At 42.5% G+C, this 25,024-nt stretch overlaps 1 protein-coding gene across 1 annotated transcript in view; it reads right to left on the bottom strand.

The window, feature by feature from the left end:
• DENND1A (DENN domain containing 1A) overlaps positions 1-25,024 on the bottom strand; it is a 505,985-nt gene that overhangs the window by 170,803 nt on the left and 310,158 nt on the right. The window contains 1 exon segment of the mRNA XM_017874791.1: positions 5,742-5,867. Within this exon segment, the coding sequence (XP_017730280.1) occupies positions 5,742-5,867 (126 nt within the window).

Genomic DNA, 25,024 nt, shown 5'->3' with positions numbered 1-25,024 from the left:
AGAGAGAGAGAGAGAGAGAGAGAGAGAGGAGACAGAGAGAGAGGGAGAGAGAGAGAGAGAGAGAGAGAGAGAGAGGAGAGAGAGGAGACAGAGAGAGAGAGAGAGAGAGAGAGAGGAGAGAGAGGAGACAGAGAGAGAGAGAGAGAGAGAGAGAGAGAGAGAGAGAGAGAGAGAGAGAGACCAAGGTGGTGATAAAAATCTCAAGGGAGTTCTGAGCGAGGGAAAAGGTCTTCGCATGTGACTGCAGAGGAAGAGATGCCCACCTCTGCTTCTCAGGCCAGAGCTCGACCCCTCCTCACAGAGCCAGGCAGGACAGGGACTGGAGCTGTCCCCCAACGGGCTCCAGGCTGGCAGGGTCCTCCTCAGACAGAGGAGGCGGGTGAGGGCCAGGGCCATGCCCATCTTCCCAGGGTCATCAGGACAGGCACTGTACTGGGCTTATTTAAGCCTCACTACACTCCTGCAAGGAGGCGATTACACATCCACTTTATGGAAGGGGAACTGAGGATTGGAAAGGTGAATAACTGCTCAGGGTCCTGGGAGGCAGAAGCAGAGCAGAGAGGAGCCCGCTTAGGTCCCTCATGTTTCCTGTTTCCAACAAAACACAACACTGTGACTCTGCAGTAACCTGACAACCATGACCCCACCTCCACCTCCCCCACCTGTATGGGCAGTACCCCAGGACCCTGCATGGTGAGTGCTGCTGTGGAAGCATTACGAAGCAGTGAGCACAGGCGAGCCAGAGGGGCTGGTAGCACTGCAGCTGGGCTGCCCTGCATGGCCCCCATATACCTGGCCTTCTACCCTGCAGGCTCCCTCTGCCCTCAGGGACCTACTGTTCTCAGGCCCTGCCCTGGTACCCACCTCAGGGGCCATTCCCTGCAGACATTCCCCTGTGTCTGCTCACCAGCTTTCTCCCTCACCTTATGTGCCAAAGGCTTTAAATGGACTCACATCTGTTGACCCAGTAAATCCATGTCAAGGAATCTGCCTAAGAAAATAATTCAAACCATGTATGAAGATTTATATAAAGATGTTTAGCATAGTGTGGTTTAAAATCATGAAACATTACTGACAATGAAAAAAACCAGCATGGTGGCTCATGCCTGTAATCTCAACAGTTTGGGAGTCTGAGGCTGGAGGATCACTCAAGCCCAGGAGTTGGAGACCAGCTGCGCAACATAGCAAGACCTTGTCTCTACAAAAATTAAAAATAAATTAGCTGAGTTCAGTGGCATGCACTTGTAGTTCCAGCTAGATGGGAGGCTGATGTGGGAGGATCACTTCAGCGCGGGAGGTTGAGGCTGCCATGAGCCATGATCATGCCACTCTAGCCTAGGCAACAGAGTGAGACCCTGTCTGAAAATAATAATAATAATAAAATAGTAAAATAATTTTTTAAAAAAGACTAGCACTAGGAAAACATGGTGGGCCTTGGCTCTGATTTCAGATCACAGGAACTCGACAGAAATCTCTGAGGAGGGCCTGGACATTTGCCTTTTTAAAAGCCCCCCCCTCCCCACCACCCCTCGTTCCCCTGTGCTTCTAATCCATGGCCAGGGTTGGTAACCACAAGGGTCACCTGATAGGCTCTGCTCAGCCACTGTCAATGAAGTTTAAGAAGAGATTCTATGTGGTGTGAAAAATGCTTACACAAACTAAAAGGCAAAAAAAATTATTAATAACTAGGATACTGGATTGCTTTCTCAGGCATATCTCATCTGCCTACAAGAAAGTTAAAAAACCAAAACCCCAAAATGGAAAACAAAAAAAAAAACGAAAATCCCAGAGCCTAGATGGAAACCTGCCACAGCTGTATCTCACCTACCTCGTGACGATAGGATTATGGGTGGTGCTTTCTCATTTCTAGTCCTGTTACTTCAAACATTTTTTTTACAAAGAACAGGAGTTCTTTTTTTTTTTTTTTGAGACCGAGTCTTGCTCTGTCACCAGGCTGGAATAAAGTGGCACGATCTTGGCTCACTGCAACCTCTGCCTCCTGGGCTCAAGTGATTCTCCTGCCTCAGCCTACTGAGTAGGTGGGACTACAGGTGCGCGCCACCATGCCCAACTAATTTTTGTATTTTTAATAGAGACGGCGTTTCACCATGTTGGCCAGGATGTTCTCGATCTCTCGACCTTGTGATCCACCTGCCTCGGCCTCCCAAAGTGTTGGGATTACAAGTGTGAGCCACTGCGTCCAGCCTACAAAGAGCAGGTCCTATTTTTATAACCAGAGAAACAACTGAAAGATAAGCGGCTGTGGGGAGGGAGTCAGCACTGTGTTGCATGCACCCTGGCAGGCTCACTCAAGGCACCATCCTCCCCACTGATGCAGCCAATGCCTCCTCCCTATTTCTCGGGCTCACATGTACTTTGCAGTCATTATTTTAAACTAATCCCCTAAACATTTTTAAGAGACAGGTTCTCACTCTGTTGCCCAGGCTGGAATGCAGTGACACCATCTTGGCTCACTGCAGCCTTGAACTCCTGGGCTGAAGCAATCCTTCTGTTTCAGCCTCCTAAGTAGCTGTGACCACAGGCACGTGATACCATATCCAGCTAATTTATTTTTTGTGGAGATGGGGTCTCTGTATATCGCCCAGGCTGGTCTTGAATGTGCCACCATGCCTGGCTGCCCCAAGCAATCTTACGTGGGGAATGTTGTCACCTCATATTTTAGAAGGGGAGAATTTGCCAAAATTAAATCTATAGTTTAAAGACCATCTAGGTGACCTGGTGATGACCTTGGCTTGAAGCTTGGTTGGAAAATTCCAGGTCTTCTGGTTTCCTTCTCCACCTTACGGAAGAAAGCCATTGTAGTACAGATGAATGGGACTGAAAGGCTGACAGGTCTGCCATATTTCATTGATTCTAAGATGAAAATTACTTCCCATTGTAACATTTCTGAAATCTGGATGTGTCTTATAATCGGTGGCATCCTTCAGTTATAATTGGCACCACTCTTTTCCCTTTCTTAATGGTACATAAACTAATAATACATCTTACAACTGAATAGCAGCTTACATTCAAGGACAAGTGCCATGTCTCCATCCAAACTCATCATGTTTCTCTAAGGTGATAGTTTTAATGGCTACATAATATTCTATCATAAGATAGACTCGAATCTATTTCACCAGTTACCTAATATGGATACTCAGTATACTCCAGTGTTTTACCATTGGGAATGCTGCTACTGTGAACACCCTGGTAGTAAGCATTCCCTTTGCTACTAGGGGTGTCTTCATCCTCTCCTAAGCTCCAAATCTTGGGAGACATTTTGACACTTCTTGCTGTTCATCTCCCATATTTGATCTATTGCTGAATCTTGCTACTTCTTCTTTCATGGTCCCTGTTTCTGGTTGAGCTACCCAGGGCTCTATTCTGAGTTCCCATAACACTCCTCTAACTGGTTTCTCTGCCTCCAGCTCTCCTTTCAGCCCATCACTGTACTACTGCTCAAAGGTAACTTCAGTCATGTCACCTTTCTGCTCAAAAACTTACACTCCTTACAGGGTCAAGTTCACTCTCTTAGCGTAGCATCCAAGGCTCTGCCAAATTTGGCTCTATCCTCTCCTGCAGCCCCATCTCCCCACCCAATCGCTCCAAACAAAAGGGCCCACTCACTGGCTATGAGAGAACCTGCCTCCAAGCCTTTGCTTCCTCAGTTACCTCCACCCCCACTCTAGGAAGGGATGCTCCTTTCTCTTTTTCTAAACCTTACTCATCAGACCCAGTTCAAGTTTCACCTTCCTGATAAAATGTGTTATGGCTCAGTAGATCCTCAGGAACGCTAGGCAGAGGTTTATCCTCATTTCACAGGTGAAGAAACTGAAGTTTAAATGGATTAAGTGGCTTGTTCAACTTTTAGACAGCTAAGAAGCGCAGAGCCAGGCTTGAAACTCCAGGGCTTCTGTCCTTAAATCCAGTGCCTTCCAGCGCCATGTGCAAGTACGACGAAAAACTCCTCCTGTGGAGCAGCCTGTGCCCAGATCCTGCAGCAGCAATATGCCCCGAGCTTCAGCTGCCTTTGGATTCCAGATGCACACATGCCAACAATGAGATCATTGCAAGAGTGAAAATACTTCAAGTCTGTCCGTTCCCAGCAACCCAAGCAAAGGATTGGGCCAGTTGTCCTATTCATTCCCATTTTAAACGGGGGAAGACAACAGTATTTTCCTTGAATTGTGCCAGCTGTCACTGCTTTGAACCTGATTGGTTTGGCTGGACCAAGATCGTGACAAGTAATCAGAGCCACGTCACTCTGACACTAGCAGGACACTATCAAGAACTGGCTTTAAGCTGAAGGGCTTTCGAAAAATCTAAGGGAAATACATCTCGGGAAGCAAAAAGAGAGTGCACCCCTTCTGCTATGTGAGCACACAGTGACGATGACACTGTCCAAAGCTCAGGCAGCCTAGAGAGTAAGGCCTAAGTGCCAGACGGATAAAAAGGAGGAGGAGGGTGGGGTTAGGACGCTGCTTCCTGAGCACCCACTGCCCTGGCCACTTCACAGAAAGCAGGTCCTGGATGACGGGGAAACAAGGTGTTTGCTGTTATTCTTTGTGTTTTACTTGAATACACGACAGAGTCAGAGCAGTAAAGACACTTACCAATGTGTAATGGCAGCTTATGAGGAAGTGTGACCCCTGCTCATGCTCAGAATTTCTACAGAGAATACACTGCCTCACATCCCCTCAACTTTTGTCATTTGATCTAATTAAATGCTACAGGTTAAAGTAAAAATAGAAACAAACAGCCCTGGCCTATGGGCAGTGCAGCCAGTGTCCCTCACATCCGACTCCAATTCCGACTCCGACCAGGCTGGGTGTGACAGTGTCACTCACCCGCTCAAGACAAAGGCAACCCTGTGCTCCTGGGAGAACAGACCTGTCAGCAGGGTTTCCCTCCAACATTCTCCCCTCTATAGAGTGACCCAGGTCCCTAGGCCAATTCCTGCATTCTCCTCAGCCAGAAGGCCAAGAGTAGGCTGAGGAGAGAAACAGCAAGGAAGAGTTTCTCTCTGAAGCTAAGAGGACTGTTACTGTCCTTGGTTTCAGAGAAGACCTGGTGTCTTCACATCCTTGCAATCACGAGTCACCTCACGAGGCAGGCAGGGGACATGGATGAGTCGACGAGGCCCAGAAAGGGGGAAGGGCCAGAGGTGGGCAAGGTCACTTCCCGGTCCTCACTGTGACCACTTACACCAAGACCCCTCGCAGGAGCCATGAGGCATGAGACCCAGGAGGCTCTGCTTTCTCAAGCGTGGAGGGGCGGTCCCTCGAAAGAACAAGGGTGGAGAGGCCCAGTGGGAAAGCAGGGGCTCTGGGGCCATCTGGCTTTTCCGGGCTAAGTTGTTTCTCTTCCCTGAGCTTTGGTTCCCTCATTTGTAGAGTGGAGCTGATCATCTCTGCTGCACAGGTGCACTGTGAAGCCCCAGGGAAAGCAGGTGAGTGTGAGGGCCCTGGCGCTGGATCTGACACACGGCTGGGGCTTACTGTCTAGGGTGGTGCACAGGGTGTAACAGCCCCAGGAGCAGCCAGGGTCTCACATATGATAGCACAGCCTCCTTGTGCTGAGAGGTATGGCAAGGGGAGTACACTGTCCCCCACCACAAACACACACATGCTCTTCTAGGTGAATCTGAAAACCAGAAGGATCATGGCATTTCTTGTGGCCCCTGAGGTATGCTTCTCAGCCCTGACCAAACACAGGCTCTGTGACATGCCACGGCTACTCACCGGCTCGATTTTCAGAGCGTTTCGGTAGCTACCGAAGAAAGCGGCCTGGGCCTTGAGGAACGCTCTGGCCACACCATCCCCAGTGGTTGTGGAGACCTTTTTCAGCCTGTTCTTCAGGGAAGAGATCTGGTGATGGAGAGAAAGAAAACACAGGTTGAGGACAGGGTCAAAGTGGGGTGGCTAAGTCCACTACATATGGAGCCCTGGAAGATCCTACGGATGGCAGGATCCGTTTGATACCTCAGTTACTGGAAGGACAAAAATGTGTTCAGGTCGGGTGCGGTAGCACACACCTGTAATCCCAGCTACTTGGGATGCTGAGGCAGGAGAATCACTTGAATCCGGGGGGCGGAGGCTGCAGTGAGCCGAGATCACGCCATTGCACTCCAGCCTGGGCAACACAGTGAGACTCAGTCTCAAAAAAAAAAAAAAAAAAAGTATTCAGAATTAGGGCATCTTTTGAAATGTAAATGAATGTTGTTCCTATTCGAACATGTCTAATAAAACAAAACCATTTTAATGACTTACTCCATGCCAGGTAAGCACTTTTGCATACATTTTACAAGTTAGTTAATTTAACAATCCGGTGAGGAAGGGATTAATGTTCCCATCTTACAAGGGTAAGACAGCCCCAGGGAGGCTAGGTTACATACCTAGGAACAAACTCAAGACATGGCCACATTCCAATCAAAGTCTTGTAGTCTGAGCCCAAACTCAGACTTTCAGTTCCTATTCCCTACCCTCTTAAAGCTACTTCCAAATGTTAGAATAAAGGCTTATGTATATCTCTCACACACAATACTCTAAAGGAAGTGTGGCAGCTTATACTAACAGACACACACTCAAGAGGTTAAAACAAAATATTTGGAAGTGATGATAATGGGCAAAGAAGCAGGTAATAGATTTGGTATACAAATGTAAGCCATCAGATCTTATATGGTGGCTAGAAATGGGCTTGAATTTGACTTAAAAGTCTCCCAGTAGCCAAAGCAAAGAGGGAAATATGAAGGTTGTGAGATTTCACAGGTCCATGTACTACAAACAAACCCGTTGGTCAAATGAATAAAGATTCTCCCGAAAGTGAGACATAAAAATCAATGTAGGAAAGACTGTGTGACATGGTGGCTGTTGCCCTCAACATCAAGCTTCCTGGACTATTTCTAACATGCGTTTCATTCATCTCAAGGTGCCATGCTTCACAGCACACCTTTCATGCTGCGTTCCACATAAGAGGAGCCCCTGGAACTGTGCAATGTGGTGACCTCGAGTTATTCATTCACTCAATAAGTATTTATTATTTCCTATGTACCTAGGACTGTGTTGGGCATTGGGAATACAAGGGATACAATGAAACTACACAGGGGTCTTGCCCTCATTCAGCTGACATTCTAGTGAGAAAAACAGGAATGCATGTGGCATTGCTACTGTGACAAGCCTGTAATAGAGCTTGTCTAGGGGGTCAAGGAAGGCTTCCTGGAGGACAACAGGCTTGCACTAAGATCTGAAGGATGGGTGAGGGTGGTTAACTCAGCAAAGAGGGGAGAGCACCACATGCTAAGTATGGGGAGTGGCATGCAAAGGCCCTGCAATGCAATGCAGAAGAGTTCAGGGAACAGAAAGAACCCTGGCTTCAGTGGAGAAAATGAGGGGAATATGGCTTGAAATGAGGATGGAGAGAAAGGCAGGGGCCTGAAGGGATTTTCTTCCTTCATCTTGAGAGAGAAACAGAAAACTAATGATTGGTTTTAAGCATTCAGGTAACATATCAAGAGCACGTTTCATGGAAACTAATTCTGTAAGAGACCAGCTACTGGTAGGACATTATTTAAAGAAAAAACTTAGGATACAATAGAAAATTAGATTTAGGTGATCCATGAATCTTTTATAGATTTTTAATATGAATGAGAGAAGATTATTTTTCTGGGTACAGGATCCATAGCTTTCTCCAGAATCTTAAAGGCGCCTGTGACCCTAGAAATACCAAGAATCACTTGCTGAGAAGTCTGGGGAAAAAAAATCTGATCTGGGAAGGACTAGATAGACTTTAGAAATGATCCATGCACATTATGTCTTGTTCCCAAGCTTCTGAGAGGAAAAATTTTTAATAGCTTATTGAGACATAGTTCACATATAAAATTCATTCATTTAAAGTACACAATTTGGTGGTTTTTAGTATAGTCACAAGACTGTACAACCATCACTACTAACTCCAGAACATTTTTTATCATCCCTGAAAGAAACCTCATACTCATTAGCTGTCACTCCCCATTCCCTACCAATTTCAACCCCACACCAGACCCAAGCAACCACTTACCTTCCTTCTGTCTCTACAGGTTTGCCTACTCTGGACATTCCATATAAATGGAATTAACAATAGGTAGTATTTTGCCATCAGATTATTTCCCTTAGCACAACGCTTTACGAACCAGGATCGTCCATGGTGTAGTATGTGTCAAGACTTCATACTTTTTATGGCTAAATAATATTTCACTGTATGGAGAGACCACATTTTATCAATCTGTTCATCAGCAGATGGACATTTGGGCTGTTTCTACTTCTTGGCTGCTATGAATAATGCTGCTATGAAGATTCATATACAAGTTTTTGTGTGGAGACAACAGAAATTTCGAGGTAACAATCTGAAAAGCAAGAATCCTCCACCAGACCTTATGCAATGAAGACAAGCTGGAAGGATACACAAAGTCATCAAGCAGTGCTCAGTGTATAGGAAGCCATTCATAAATGTGAACTGTTTATAGGAAAAGAATCATTTGCTATTGATAAAGGGCATGCCTCACGTTTGGATGCTAAACTGAGTGAAGATGGGACTGATACTCTCCTCTGACAAATTAGAAGCCAAGGGGACGTGCCCAGCACTTTGGGAAGCTGAGGCAGGAGGATCGCTTGAAGCCAGGAGTTCAAAACCAGCTTGAGCAACACAGTGAGATCCCATCTCCATAAAAAAAATATAAAAAGATTTAGCCAGCCATGGTGGCACATGCCTGTAGTCTCAGCTACTTAGAAGGCTGAGGTGGGAGGACTGCTTGAGCCCAGGAGTTCAAGGTTGCAATGAGCTATGAATGCACCATAGCACTCCAGCCTGGGGGATATAGCAAGACCCTGTCTCAAAAAAAAAAAAAAAAAAAAAAAATAAAAGCCTTGGGAACATACACTGAGGGGGTAGTTACCCCACCTCTACTCCAAGAGGGGACCATGGAAAACAATCTTCATTTGGAAGCAGTTTGAAGTCTATCTCAACATCCGGGTATCTACAACTGGTTTATTATGTCCTTCCATTATCAGGGACACATGAGCCCCAGCCCCACAGTGGTGAGAGCCCCTGAGGAGCAATGCAGGCCATTCAGCACCTAGGCTGACTCTGCCGTGGACTTCCACCTCCAAAGAGAAGTACGAAAAAGAAGCATGCTCTATTAACATGCTAAAAATACTACCCACTCCCTGCCCCTGCCCCAAAATAAAATAAAATCCTGCCCCTCCCAGGGACTACAGTGACATTTCCATCCTTTGAAATGGTACAAGCCGCTGTCGCTCTCCTTCTGGCTCCTCCAAGGCCTTGGGCCACCTGTGCCGCAGATTATTCCTCACTTAACCTTCCCTGGCCTTTCTCTTTCATTCGGGAGGTGTTTAATTACCTTGGATTCACAACGCTGCACTTCAGGTGAGCCTCTCCTAATGGCCTTATTACCATTTTACACAAAGAAGGAGTCGTTGATTGTAACTGAGCAAATACTAGCGTGTTCCTTCCTGCCTGCCCCAGCTGGTCTGAAACTAGCCAAGTGGTCCTGGGCTCCTGATACCCCTGTGACCACTTAGGCCAAGAATTCTGAAGACCTCCTCTTACCCTGCAACATGGAGAAGCTTTTGTCTTGATCTGCCAGCACCTCAAACTTTGAAACTGCAAGTATCTGTGCATCTGATCCCTGGGGAGTAGCATTTGTCCTTTAAATACAAGTGAGGGAAGAAAATTTAAGGTTTAAATAACACAGAGTCATATATCTAAAGCTGAATTTGCTCTCAGTACCCCAGGGGTGCTGGTCAAATCATTAACATTGGGATTCATCTGGGGTAATCTGGGTGTGTTGTAAGTGCCGGTGAGGATGGCTTCCTCCTTTAATCAGGTGTTACAGGAGGAAGACAAAGTAAAGGAAAGGGGGGACAAAACTGAACTCACCAGCTTCTGTCTAAAGTGCCCTTTCCTCTCTGTGTGCCATCTGGGTTACCACAGCATCATTCGGCCAGTCTCCTGGGCCAGGTGTCAGGTATCAGATTCCCTACTTCTCCCTCCTTCCCACAAACATTCTCCACATGTCATCAACACCAACCCAGATATGCCCTGAATCCACTCTCTCCTCTCAGTGCCCATGACACTGCCCTGTAAATTCGGCTCCATCACCCTCTCTGGCCCAGACTAGTGGAACAGTTTCCTCGGTGGGCCTTTCTTTGCCTTCAGTTTCTCAATGCCATCCATCCATATCTGTCCTAGTAATCTTGGAAAAATCCAAATCCAATCACTTTGATTCTCCATCAAAACCCTTCAGTGTCCCCGCCCTTCACCGTTATCACCTTCAGAAAAACATCCAAACTTCCACGAGCGGTCTGTGCAGGCTGTCATCGATCAGTCTCACTTCCACCTGCCCTACTTAATGTTAAACTTGGATATCCAGAAGCACAGGCTATTCTCCAGCCCATTTCCATCTCAGCAGCTCAGTCCTAGTTGTCTCTTGTCCCTTCCTGTCCTGCTTGTGAACATCTATTCAACCTCTGAAAGACCATCCAAGTCTCCATCAACTGGGGCCTCTGAAATACATTATCCCACATCCTCACCAGGAAATACCACATAGCTGCTAAAAAGGACATGGCAGTACTCTACGAACTGACACAAAAAGATGTCCGTGAAATACTGTCGAGTGGGGAAAAAACATGCAGGTTGCAGAGTAACATGTACAGCATGAATCATTTTAAAATTATATATAAATATATATGCAGTAAAAATCTAAAATGCTACATTACCAAACTTTAACCATGGAGGGATGCTTTCACTTTCTATTTTACACACTTGATTGTTTTGATTATCCTTTAAAAAAAGCATATGTTACTTTTATAATAAAGAATTAAAATGAGGTATTTTTCTTTAATAGTCAAATTACCCATTGCCTTGGGTTAAGGGAAAGAGGGAATCCAGATGTCCCCCCATCTGTGAAGCCTGCCCTGACCACTAAGTCTGAGCCTCCTTGGACTGAGCAGGTGGTCCCATGGTGAACTGCAGTTTCTATCTCCTTTCCTGATGGACTGAGTTCCCCGCAGGGCCAGCAGCCAGCACAGTTCTTGGCTCAGTGTACTCACGCAGCACTTTCTGCTGAATGAAAGAACGAACGAACAAGTGTTTGACATTGTGAAAGGCATTTTCAGTGGCTGAGCCTCACTGCTTGGAGGAAAGTCTAGGATCACATTCTTTAGTGATGGATCATTAATAGAAACTGGTCTCTGTTGGAAAGGATGGGAAGAGAAAGTGATATTCATTCCCCTTCTGTAGAAGGCCATTGCTAAGACACAACCACAATGGCAGGAGAAATGAACATCTGCATGCTGAATGAGTCAGAGGGAACAAGGAGACCACTCTTATGCAACCACAAACTTACCACATCCAGTAACACACACAGTATTGCCCCTGCCCCCTCTTAACCCGACCCTGTCCCCTGTTCCTCCTTTCACTGGTCACTGTTCTCAACCTCTTAGGTCCTGGGCTTCATCTACTCCTCTGTCCCCACTGCATCCCTCAGGCAGTAAAGCATAGAGTTGGAATCACAGAAGCCTAGGTTTAAGATTGAAAACCTGGCTTCCCTACTTTAATCTTTCTGAGCTTTAGTTCTCTGGCTGTAAAATGAAGTATGTATAACATGTATACATTTTGAGGAGTAAAATATAACGGATATAAAATGAAGAATGGATGTAGCAGAGTGCCCAGCTTTTTTTTTTTTTTTTTTTTTTTTAAGTTTACATTCATCTTTTACCAGTACTATTCCAACAGTCTTTGAGCTGGTGTCTCTTCCTCTATTCTCTTCCTAGTCTAATCCATTCTTTGCATTGAATTACCTTCCTAAAACAAGAGGTTATATCATGTCATTCCCTCTAAAATTTTTAGTGGCTCCCTACTGTGAATATAATAAAGTCTCAATTCCTTAGCACAATATTTAAGGCCTGTTAGGGGCTTGGCTCGAGCTCCATTTGCACCTTTGTCTTCCACTTGATTTCAAAGGCCTCAAAACCCATTCCTAAACCTGGGATATTCTTTATCATATTTTCTAACAAACTCTTTTTATTAAAAAATACAAGCCTCCAACTTTCTGTCAGAACAAACAGCTCTTTCTCAGGGCACGATGGCCTATTCCTTTGTTGATTCCTAATCTTTGCAGGTCCCACGCTGGAGATGTGCTGGAAACGGAACTGCAGAGGAGGGAGGGCCTGGCTCCTAAGGACTACCAGTTTAGCCCCTACAAATTGGATACGAGTTCGCTTACTACTACTTCAGAAGGTGTTCTCATGTTGCATAAACCATCATTCTCTTCTTTAGGCCTTTATATACCAGCAGTTTACATGTCTTTCTCCCCCGGAGAATGAAAATACCCTGTTAGTACACATTAGTGCTCAAGAAGTAGAGTATTTGTCCTTTATCATGTGGTTGCAACTTCTGGGGCCTGGCAGTGGATGGCAGACTATTGAGTGTTCACCTCTAAGACAATCCTATCTATCTCTTTCCATCAATGCTGGCACCTTAAGATTTCTCAGCTCTTCTCCACTGCTCTGGAGAAAAAGACTAAAGCCCTAGCCTGGCCTGCAAGGCCCTGTTTGATTTGGCCACAGTGTCTTTCAGATGAGAGGCTCTTGCATCCTCCTTTGTGGCTTCAGCCACCCGCATCGGGCTCCAGTCCCACTGGCCTCCCCCTTACCCCAAGACTTTTGCGTAGGTTATTTCTGGTGTGGAGTGCTCTCACCCACCATTGCCCCCTTGCCTAGAATTCTGCCTTGTCCAACATAACTTTCTGCAGTGATGGAAATAATCTATCTTCTGTCCAACGACATCCAATATGCTAGCTATTACTGAGCACTTGAAATGTGGCTGGCGTGACTGAGAAGCTGAAACTTTTATTCCATTTCATTTCGATCCATTTAAATTTAAATAGCCATGTGTGAATAGTGGCTACCATATTGGACAACACAGGGCCCTAAGTTGACTACTACTCATCCTTCAGGTCTCAGTTCAAATATCACTTCCTCAGTCGAAATGCTGAGGCTAGACTAAGGTTCCCCTATTATACACACTCACTTTGTCTTTCGTTTAGAGACACACAACAATGTATAATGATGCATTCCGCAAGAATCCAATTAGCGTCTGTCTCTCTCTCTTTTTTTTTTTTTTTTTTCAGATGGAGTCTTGCTCACTCTGTTGCCCAGGCTGGAGTGCAGTGGCACCATCTTGGCTCACTGCAACCTCCGCTTCCTGGGTTCAAGCAATTCTCCTGCCTCAGCCTCCTGAGTAGCTGGGATTATAGGCATGTGCCACCACACCCAGCTAATTTTTGTATTTAATTTTAGTAGAGATGGGATTTCATCATGTTGGCCAGACTGGTCTCAAACTCCTGACCTCAAGTGATCCACCCCCATCAGCCTCCCGAAGTGCTGGGATTACAGGTGTGAGCCACCGCACCCGGTCTAATGTGTTTCTCTTCTATTAGACTGACCAGTCTAGGAAGGCAGGAACCATGTCCATGCTCAGTGCTGGCACACCTCATGAGAGGCACAGTTCTAAAAGTCTGGCTCAAGTTAGTTTGTGCAGGTACTGCTTCTCTTTCCTGGGAGCTGCATTAACTGCTGGGTGTCACAGTTGGAGTTGAAATATTTTTTTATTATTATTATTACAAATTAGACACACAGCAGCAGGTGTGGAGGGGCAATAGAGTCACATTTTCCTCCCCACTTGCAAGTTGATTAATTCTTCCTCACCTGCATAAAGTAGGCATCAAGGCTTTATTCTAAAATCCCATAGGGAATGTGTGCATCTGGAGAGGAGAGAAAGGGTTAGTGACTTGTTTTCCCATCCTCAGGGGCACATAAACATTGGCTCCCTCTGCCACTTTCACACTGGCAATGAGAAATGGCAAACTGTCATTTCCATTACATAAGTGTATCTACCTATCCCTTCCTTAGTTCTTGCCTCAAATTCAAAACAAAAAGTCTTCATATGTAAAGGCAATAACACCCCAGTCTCTTTCCCAGGAATAGCTTCTGTAAGAACAAGATATTTATCAGGAGAAAGGAACAGAAACTAGTATTTATCAAGTACCCTACTAGTTCACAAATGACATGACAGGTATTTTCATATCCAGTATTGTATTAAAATTTCAGAACAAATGGCCTAGGTAGGCACAGCTATCCCTACTATACAGATGAGGAAAGTGAGACCCAGCTCCACATCACAATGACTGTAAGGCAAGGGCAGAAGCCAAAGTCAAGTCCAAGTCTTATCTTACTCCAGAGTCTGTGCTAGTCCATTGATTCTCACTGCTGCCAAGGTTTCTTAGACCAAATTAGATATGTCTATGATACTGGTTTATTTTTTCCCTGATTTAATATATCTCCATTATTGTTTCCCCTCATTCCTTGCTTTTCTGTTTCTTGAGAACATGGTTGTACCTTGACCTCAGTTGGCTTTAATTGCTTCTTCTGCATCCCATTTTCCCCTCAAAGATCCTGGTTCTCCACGGGGGAGTGAGGGCTGTGCTGTTTATGTGGCGCTCCATGCTGGAGCTGGCTATGACCCTACGAGCCCGGATCTCTGCTCCCTCCCTCTCCCCTGACAACTTGTGGGCTGTGTATACATCAGAAAGTTAGTGGCAAGAGCTAGAATTCTAGGCAGCTTTTCGTCAGACAAAAGGATCAATTATTATTACGTGAATGGCTACTTCGTTATGTGCTATAGCGGCTCTGCTGAGCATCCCATGAATAAGCTATTGAATCCTTAGAATGACATCCTTGGAGTAAAAAAGTGCAATTTTAAAACAAAACCAAAAAAGGCCTGTTTCCACTATCTGCCCAAATAAAGCTCAGGAGGAGTCTTGCCCACACATATACACTCCGGCCCCTCCCCATGAGATTAATCTGAGTATCTCACCATTTGAAACTGAAACACACAGTAGTGAAGACTTTTGCCTTTTTCTATTTGTAAATCTTACCTTCCTCCAAATACTTTTTTTTTTTTGTTGGCCCAGAGTAAGTGAAATTATCTTTGTTTTCCTTATACAACAATTTAGCTTTAATACACTACACACGCATACACACACACACACACACACACACACACACACACACACACACAAATTAATGTAGCTAGAAAATCCTACCCAAGCTACAGGAGACTACAAGATCTGAGCTCAAAGTAAATGTGTATTTATATTTATATTTATATTATCAGGTGGTCATTCCATAAAAAGATTGCTTCTAACCAAATATGTGCATGCATGTATGCACACACATACACACACATATATCTATCTGGGGAGTGTTTTCAAAGAAGGGTTTTCTCCCCATACTTCTGGCAGTTCAGGTTTAAAGGTCAGATTTAAACTATCACTATGTTTCACAATGCAATCTGTGCAGTGCCGCGTAATGAAATGGTTCAGTAAAGGTGCTCATGGAAATTCTTTTAATTAGGTCTAAGGCTTTTCAGTTGTCAACATGAATAAACCAAGAAGCATTCTCTTGCAAACACAACACACAAAATTACAGTGTAACTTACCTTTGAAAAAACTGATATACACTTGCAAGAGAAACCTTATGTTTTTTACAACACGACATCCACCAATTTTTTTTTTTATGACCAATATCTTTCAACAACAAAATGGACTGCCAACCAAAAATAAAAGAACCGCTCTATTTCTAATGAACCAGAACACTAATGCCTTTTCTAATAGAAAGTATTTGGAGGAAGACAATAAAGTTAATCATAATTAAAAATGTTTATCAAGAGACTAATGACTTTCTTCATGTGCAAAAGCCACCTTTCCATTTAACTATAATTAATTCTACAGATCAGCAGTATCTCAGTCAGACATGTGAATGTCCCACAATGACTCTGGCAAATTGAATGACATCTAGTAAAAATGAACCAAAATGCACTTCTGCCTTCAGAGCCACTATCTGAGGCCCAAAAGATGAGCATATCACAGCAGGAATGCCACCAAGATGCCTGCTTTCCAAAGCTGTGTTAACAAACTAAACCATATAGGTTTAGAAATTTTAACCATCAGTTCACAGCTAGAAATTGAAATTCACAAAACTCTAAGAAAACAGTAGGTTGCTTGGGCCAGTTGGGTTGTATTTGCACTGAGCTTTGAGAGAAAAGCAAAACTAAAACTATTCCAGTCACCACCAGGAGTTCAGATTTAGATGAATACAAAGGTGTTCACAAATGCCAACCGAACTTTAGACCTGATGTGGAATGAGACAACTCAGATGGAGCAATGGCAGCATATCACAAACATGCATAATAAATCAAGGTCTTGATTGATCAACCGATGAACCTATTCTAGTGAACTCTAGGCATGAGGGGACCACACTCTACAGTATATGGATTTACTCTGGGCTCAGACAGACCTGAGTTCAAATTCTGACTTTGCTCCTGGCTATTATCTGGATGCCTCTAGGCAAGTTACTTAGCCCCTTTTCTTCATCTATAAAAAGGGGATAAATTACCCTCCCCTCCTTTTTTTGCAGGATTCTTATGTAGATTAAATGTCAAGATTTTCAAATCCCCTAGCACTGTGCCTGGCACACAGTAGGGGCCTAATCGATGGTGACTCTTCTTCTGCGCTAGCTCAACTCCAAAGCCAAAACTACCCAAGCCTTTATTTTAGCATCGAAAAGAATCATGGGTTCACAATTAACATTTTCTAGGGCACCAATTACTGAAATGTCACTCATTATGCTGAGCCTAGTGGATTTATTTAGTGACCCAAACTTGGTGTGTATTTGGGAGTTAATGAAGAGCTTGGTGTTTACAAAGATAAAAGTAGGGTTTGTCTCAGCCACAATCCGGGGCTGAATGGATCTAGATTTCCCTGCTTAGGGATGTGGCCAGGCCGGATTCATGGTGGATCACAGGGACACATCCACACAGAGCGAGATATCTCCCAAGGGGATCCGGGCATCTCCACCTCCTCAGGGGAGGGGAAAAAAAAAAAAAAAAAACCAGGAAGGGGGGTGGGAAGAGTGTATAATAGATGTGTTTCACAGTGTCCCCGCTGTGATGAACAACTTGATCCACTTACAGTTCCAAACACATGATGCATAAAGGAGCTGACAGAAATTCAATTCTTGCAAAGAAAAGCATCTGCTCTCTAGTGGAAACGGCCAAATATTAAGCAGTTTTAAGGCAGGGCAAAGACCTAGAGGAGCACACTTCATTATCTAGATAGCTAGAGTAAAGAAATGCAGAGGATTACAAACGAACGAAAAAGTAGCCAAGATTCCAAGCATTAATTACCCAGGGTAAAATGATTCAAGTTAAATCTTTGTTACGACAAATATTAAACCCAGCTGTGTTTATGTAGCAGTTGTGAAAAAGAAGAAAAAAAGAAATCCGTGTACAATATCTGTGAGCTCTGCCAGTTAATTGAATTTGCTGGCAGCACTTCCTCCACCACAAGCCAAACATCCTCAAAGATAAAATGTAGCTTTTAAACAGACCTGGGAAAAACAGAATCAAGAAATTTCAACCAATAAAACACAACTCTTTACTGGTATAAAAGTAAAGTAAAATTCAGTAATGAAAGGAAGGAAGTCTCTTAAACATTTACTGCATTCCAAAGCTTGGAATTGCGGTTTATTGCTGAGGTCTCTTCTGATGTCCCACAGTGCTCCTGCTCCAGCATCTTTAATGAAGTCCCATAAACTCACATAAAATCCTCGATTGTTGACAAATCATACACACACACGCTCAAGGCAAGGCTCACTGGATCATGATGCTCCCTTCCTGAATGAATGAGATTCATTGTGATCCAGTGACCACAGTGTCGCCGAGTGGCCCAAGACAGAACAGGCATGGACAAACAACTCCTTAAAAGCATGAGGAATGAATGACTGGATGCTGGTCACAGGTGATACTAAGAATTCTCTCTAGCACACTGTCCCCTGACCCCCAGTCCAATATCAGTAGATGTGGGGTGGCGGAAAACTTTGGTCAGATTCTAGCAATCAGAAAAGCAGCAACAGGTGGGATTCAACACTTGACTCAGTCTGGGACTCCTGGTAGCATGAATTTCACCACATCATTCCCTGGCTTAATTATCTTAGTAGATGCCCCACTGTCCCAAACTTGAAGTCCAAACTTGTTTTTTGTGACCATTTCCAATCTGGTCCCCCCTGTCTATTTGGGTCTCATCTTTTGTCCCTCCCAACCGCACACCCTATGTTCTAGCTGTAATAAATTGTTAATTCCTGGTTCACACCTCCAACCTCCATGCATTCAATTCTCACCCCTCAGTGCGCTCATCCCTCCTTTCCAGGAAGGATGACTGTATCCATGTTCCCACAGCTCAATACACTGAGCATACACCCAAAAAACTTTGGATAAATGAATAATGAACAAATAATCTCCATACCTGAACTGGCTATAGATCTGCCCATTTGGAAGACTCTGAACTAGAAACATCCAGAGTCTCCTGGTATGTAAACAAAGCTGTCAGTAAAAAGTACAAATGGGTAGAAGAGCAATGGCAAGAGATGAGGTAGGAGAGATGGGCAGAAAGTGGATTATAAAGGGCCATATTATGGAGCCTGAATTTCACCAACAGAAAAATGAGGCACCACTAAAGGTTTTCAGTTGGGGAGTGGTCTCCATGCTTTGTTTATAGCCTTTGTTTATATACCTTGTTTATAGCCTGGAGGATGAACTGGGACTGGAGAAGTGGGGGCAAGACTGGCAGTCCAGCCTGTATTAGCTCTTCTACTAACCAGCCTGGGACCTCACTGAGAATCAAGGCTATGTCTTAATCACCTCCATACTCACTACACCCAATATAAAGCCTAGCACATAGTAGGTGCTCAGGAAATGCCTGCTGAATGAATAAACATTCTATCAGAAAATACTGACAAAAATGCATCAACAGGGTAGAAGCATCAAGTCTACAAAAAGGCCTAGTCCCTAGCTTCTGGAATCAAATGCATTGTGGACTCACAGGGAACGATCACACACCAGTTCCTACAAGCCCCGCAGGACATCTCGGGAGTCTGAGGGTTCTGGGCCTTTGAAGAAATATGGTGTGGAGAAGGCCAGGGCTTGAGATAAACATGAAGTCTGTAAACAGCCCTTTAGACCTAAAAGGAGTATTCTTGTCATAATTTTCCTCCAAAATCCATAGCTAGGGAACGACGCAATATTGTCAGTGAAAACACTACATTAGCGACTTTCATGGAACATAGCAAGGTATAAGGCACTAACCTTGCCAACCTCATTTTTTTTTAGGGTTAAGAAAAGCTAACTCAGACAAGATTATAAATTTGAGACTAAATTGTCTAGGTATCGAGCACAAAGCCGAGCCATCCTGCCTCCAAATTTACCCTTTGCTCATGTACATAAATCATCTAAAAATCAGCAGAGCTGTTCTGAAAGCTACTCAATATTGGAACTCCACCTTTAAAATTAATTTCCAAGGCTGCTTCTTTTAAAAATTAACTAAGTCATAACTGATATATAATAGAATGCATACACTTAAAAAGCACAGTCCAGTGAGTTTTGACCAATGTCTACACGTGTGTAATTGTGTAACCACCTCTACAATCAAGAAACACAACAGTTCCTTCACTACAAAAGGTTGGTTAGTGCCCCTTGGCAGTCAGGCCCTGCCTCCTCCATCCCAGCCCAGTGCAACCACTGATCTGCTTTCACCCACTATAGACTAGCTTTCTCTCTTCTATTCTACATAAATGAAATCCTACAGTGCTGTGTGTCTGGCTTCTTTTGATCAGTGTGAATTAAGATTCATTTATTTTGCTTGGTGTATCAAATGTTTGTTACTACAGAATACTGAGTAAATCATACAAAAATAAGGGATATAATACATTGTTTATTTATCCATCTACCACTTGATAGACATTCCGGTTGCTTTTAGTTATTGTTCTCTAGGAATAGAGCTACCATAAACATTCATGTACAAGCCTGTTTGGATATAGTTTCGTTTCCCTTGGGTGAACAGCCAGGTGTGGGATTGTTGGGTTGTATGGTAGGCATAAGTTTAACTTCATAGGATATTGCCAAACTGTTTTCCAAAGTGGTTGTACCGTATTATACTCCCATCAGCAGTGATGAGAGCTCCACATAAATGTTTCCACATCTTTGACAATACTTGGTGTTGTCAGTGTTTCAATAATTTTAAAGTCAGGTTTATTGAGGTATGATTCACATATCTTAAGATTCACCATCTTTAGTGAATGGTTCTATGAATTTTGAAAGATGCATATAGTCATATATCTATCACCACAATCAAGATACAGATGGTATATCATCCCCCAAATTTCCCTTGTGCCACTTTTAGTCCTGGCAACCACTCAGCTGTTTCTAGCTTTATAGTTTCGCCTGTTCCAGAATGTCAACTAAGTGGATTCTGTCACTTATCATAATGTATTTGAGATTCATCCATTTTGTGGAATAGATCAGTAGTTAGTTTCTTCTTGATTGTGGAGTAGCCTTCTATTTTATGGGTGTACCACTGATTGTTTATATATTAACCAGTTGGGGGACGTCTGTATTGTTTCTGGTTTGGGTTGCTAAAAACATACACATACATAAGTTTTCATTTTCTTGGGCAAATACCTAGGTGTGGGATCACTTGGTCATACAGTAAACATATGTTTAAGATATACATTTATAAGAAATTCAGCCTTTTTATTTTAGCCATACCAGTGGGTACGCAGTGGAACCTTGTTGTGACATTAACTTGTACCCTCATGACTAATGATGCTGAGTATCTTTTCATGTGCATATTGGCTATTTTAATATCTTTTTGTGATGTGTTTCTTCAAATATTTTACCCATTTTAATTGAGCTATCTTCTTGCTACTGAGTTTTGGAATTTTTAAATATTTTTTGGATAAAAGTCCTTTTTTAGGTATTAAGTGTTAAGAATATTTTATCTCATTTTGTCTGTGGCTTGCTTCTTTATTTTTTAAATGATGCTTTTGGGGAGCATAAGTTTTTACCTTTCATGACGTCCAATTTATCACTTTTTTATTTATGATGTATGCTTTTATAGCCTAAGAAATTTTGCCTACCCCCAATTCATGAGGATTCCCTCTCATATTTTTTTTTTCTAGTCATTTGATTGCATTTGCTTCTACTTTTAGGTCTATAATCTGTTTTGAGCTAATATTTGCATGAGGTAAAAGTCAAGGCTTCTTTTTTTTCCATATGGATATCCAGTTGTTTCAGCACATTTGTTGGAAAAAAAGATCCCTCTTCTTTCCCTTTTGAATTACTTTGTCATACTTGTTGAAAAATCAATTGACCACTTATGTATAGGTCTAATTCTGGGCTCTTAATTTTGTTCTATTGATTTATATGTCTTTCTACACTGTCTTGATTACTGTAACTTTATAGTAAGTCTTGCAAACAGGTAATATAAGTCCAACAACTTTGTTCTTCTCTTTCAACATTGTTTTGGCTATTCTCGATCTTTTGCATATTCATACACATTTTAGAATCAGTTTGTCAAGTTTACTCAAAAAAAAGCCATCTGGAATTTGGGTTAGGATTATATTGAATCTATAGATCGATTTAGGGAAAATTAACATCTTAAAAATATTGAGTAAAAAAATATTGAGTCTTCCAACCCAAAACATGGAATAGCTCTCCATTTATTTAGGTCTTTTAAATTTTTTCTCAGAAATGTTTTATAGCTTTCAGGATACAAATCTTCAACACATTTTCTTAAATTTATTCCTAAGTATTTTGTGTTTTGTATGCTATTTTAAATGGTACTTTAAAAAATCTCATTTTCAATTGCTCGTTACTAGTATATAGAAATACACTTGATTTTTGTATACTGACTTTATCCTGCACCCTTGCTAAATTCATTTATGAGACTCCTTAGAATTTTCCATATACACGATCAAGTTGTCTGAATAAAGAGAATTTCACTTCTTTCTAATCATTTGGGCTTTACCTCTTTTCCCCGTCTTAGTGAACTGGTGGGAACCTCTAGTACAACAATGAATAGAAATAAGAGCAGGTACGTTTTTTCATTCTCAGGGGGACAGAAATCAGTCTTTCACCATTAAGTATGACGTGAGCTGTAGGTCTTTTCTAGATGCCCTCTACCACAGTGAGAATACTTCACTTTCTAGGAGTTCTTATCAGGAATAGTGCTGAATTTTTCCTAAAATTCTTTTTGTATATATCCTATTATTTTCCTTTTCAGTTTATTGATATAATAGATTACATGGTTTTTCAAATATTTAGCCAACCTGTATTCACATCTTTAAAAAAGGTTATTATCCTTTTTTATATATTGCTGGATTCAATTTGATAATATTTTGTTAAAGATTTTTACATCTATATTGGTTATGTATATTGGTCTGTAGTTTCCTTTTTTTTTGTAAATTATTTGTCTGGTTTTCGAGTCAGGGTAAAGCTGATCTCATAAAATAAGTTGAGACATCTTCCTTCTACCTCTGCTTTTGAAAAGTTGGTGTTAAGATTGTATTAGTTCTTCTTAAACAGATGATAGAATGAACCAGGGAGGCTCTCTGGGCCTAGAGTTTTCTTTGTGGGAAAGCTTTACAGATTCACAATTCTTAAATAGAAATAATGCCATTTTTCTGGCCGGGTGCGGTGGCTCACGCCTGTAATCCCAGCACTTTGGGAGGCCGAGGCAGATGGATCACGAGGTCAGGAGATCGAGACCACGGTGAAACCCTGTCTCTACTAAAAATACAAAAAAATTAGCCGGGCATGTTGGTGGGCGCCTGTAGTCCCAGCTACTAGGGAGGCTGAGGCAGGAGAATGGCGTGTTTCCGGGAGGCGGAGCTTGCAGTGAGCCGAGATTGCGCCACTGCACTCCACCTGTGGCGACAGAACGCAGACTCCGTTCTCAAAAAAAAAAAAAAAAAAAGAAATAGTGCATTTTCCTTATTTCTTCTTGAGTCACTTTCTGCTAAATTCAAGGAATTTTTGATCTTACTCTAAATCTTACCTAATTTGTCAAAATTTTAGATGTAAAGTTATATTCATAATACTCCCTTCTTTTTCTAAAATAAACTTTCATTTTGAAATATTTTTAGATTTATGGAAAAGTTACAAAGATAGGATAAAGAAGACCCATATTCTCCTTACCCAGTTTCAGTTTCCCCTAAACAGGGGTGTCCAAGGAAGAGAATGCAGTCATGGGTTCTTAGTTTGTTTCTGGTCGGGCCAGCAAAGCCCCTTCCCCATCCCTCTTTTCCACTTATCACTAGAGAGAGAAACTAAAAGCTATGGCTTCAGGCTGCTAAAAGCCTAAAACAAAACAGAACAGCCACAACAACAAAGTGGGGTAGGTTGGACAAGCTTGCATTATCTTAGATTACCACCATACATTTGTCAAAACGAAGAAACTAACAATGGCACATTAGTATTAACTAAACTCCAGACTTCATTGTGATTTCACCAGTTTTCCATTCATGTTATTTTACTATCCCAGGATCCAACCCAGGATCCTACATTACATTTAGTTGTCATGTCTCCTTAGTCTCCTCTGGCTTAGAACAGTTTCTTTGTCTTTCCTTTGCTATGACCTTGACAATTGTGAGAAACGCTGGTCAGCTATTTTGTAGAACAGCAGTCCCCCAACATTTTTGGCAGCAGGGACCAGTTTTGTGGGAGACAATCTTTTCACGGACTAGTGGGGTGGTGGGGAGGTGCAAGGGAGGATGGTTTTGGGATGCAACTGTTCCACCTCAGATCATCAGGCATTGGATTCTCATAAGGAGCACACAACCTACATCCCTTGCATACACAGTTCACAACAGAGTTCACGCTCCTTTGAGAATCTAATGCCACTGCTGATCTGACAGGAGGTGGGGTGCTCAAGTGCTAATGCTCACTCGCTGCTCCCCTCCTACTGTGTGGCTGGGTTCCGAACAGGCCATGAACTGGCATCAGTCCGCAGACCAGGGGTTGGGGACCCCTGTTGTATAATGTTCCCAAATTTGAGTCTCTCAGAAGTTTCTGCCATGATTAGAGTGGATTTTTGGACAGAATACCACAGAGGTGAAGTACCCTCATTACATCACATCAGTGGTTATATGATATCCACATGACATCACTGGTGATGTTAAAATTGATCGTTTGGTTAAGGTAGTGTCTGCCAGTTTCTCCACTAAAGTTACTCTTTTTCTCTTTACACACACTGTTTTTTAGGAATAAATGAATTCTAGCCCACACCCAAGTAGGGTCAAGAGGCAATTAAGCTCCTTCTCCTGGATAGGACAGTATTTACAAGTATTATTTGGTATACTTCTATAAGGATGATTTGTTTCTTTGCCCCCAACTCTCTTTTGATTAGCGTTTGGCTGGCATATCTTCCCTATCCTTTTACTTTTAATCTATTTGACTCTTCATATTTAAAGTGGAATTCTTACAGAAAGCATACAATTGGGTCTTGCTTTTCTATATAATACTGTAAATTGGAGGGTCTGCACAATGCATAGACACTATCATCTTGCTAACTTTTCTATTTGTTCCATCTGTTGTCATGTTTACTCTTTCCCCACAAAATGTTTTGGACCTTCAATATTGGCTTATTAGCTATATATATCTGTCTTATTTTTTCCTCCCTTAGTAGCCCTTGTAAGGTTTACAATATAAATCTTTAAATTAATACAGTCTACCTTCAAATAACATTATGCCAGTTTTTGTATAGAGGTAACATAACAATCTTTAAACAGAACACTTCTATTCTCCACACACTACTGGTATTATTACCAGCAGAATACCTCCACTGGTATTATTTTTACTTTTAGAAATTAAAAATGAGAAAATAAGTTTCTTACATGTAGCCATATATTTACTATTTCTGGTTCTCTTCACTTCCTTACAGTTCAAATTTCCCTATAATATCATTTTTCCCCCCGAAGAACTTCTTTTAACATTTATTGTAGAGCAGGTAAGCTGACAATGATTTCTCCTATTTTTTATCTGTTTGAAAAAGTCTTAGTTTTGCCTTCTTTTTTTT

The sequence above is a fragment of the Rhinopithecus bieti genome, unplaced genomic scaffold, assembly GCF_001698545.2.
Source record: "Rhinopithecus bieti isolate Rb0 unplaced genomic scaffold, ASM169854v2 scaffold_7967, whole genome shotgun sequence".
Classification (NCBI taxonomy): Eukaryota; Metazoa; Chordata; class Mammalia; order Primates; family Cercopithecidae; genus Rhinopithecus; species Rhinopithecus bieti.
The sequence above is the reverse complement of the archived record's forward strand: the minus strand, read 5'-3'. Positions and strand labels throughout refer to the sequence as shown.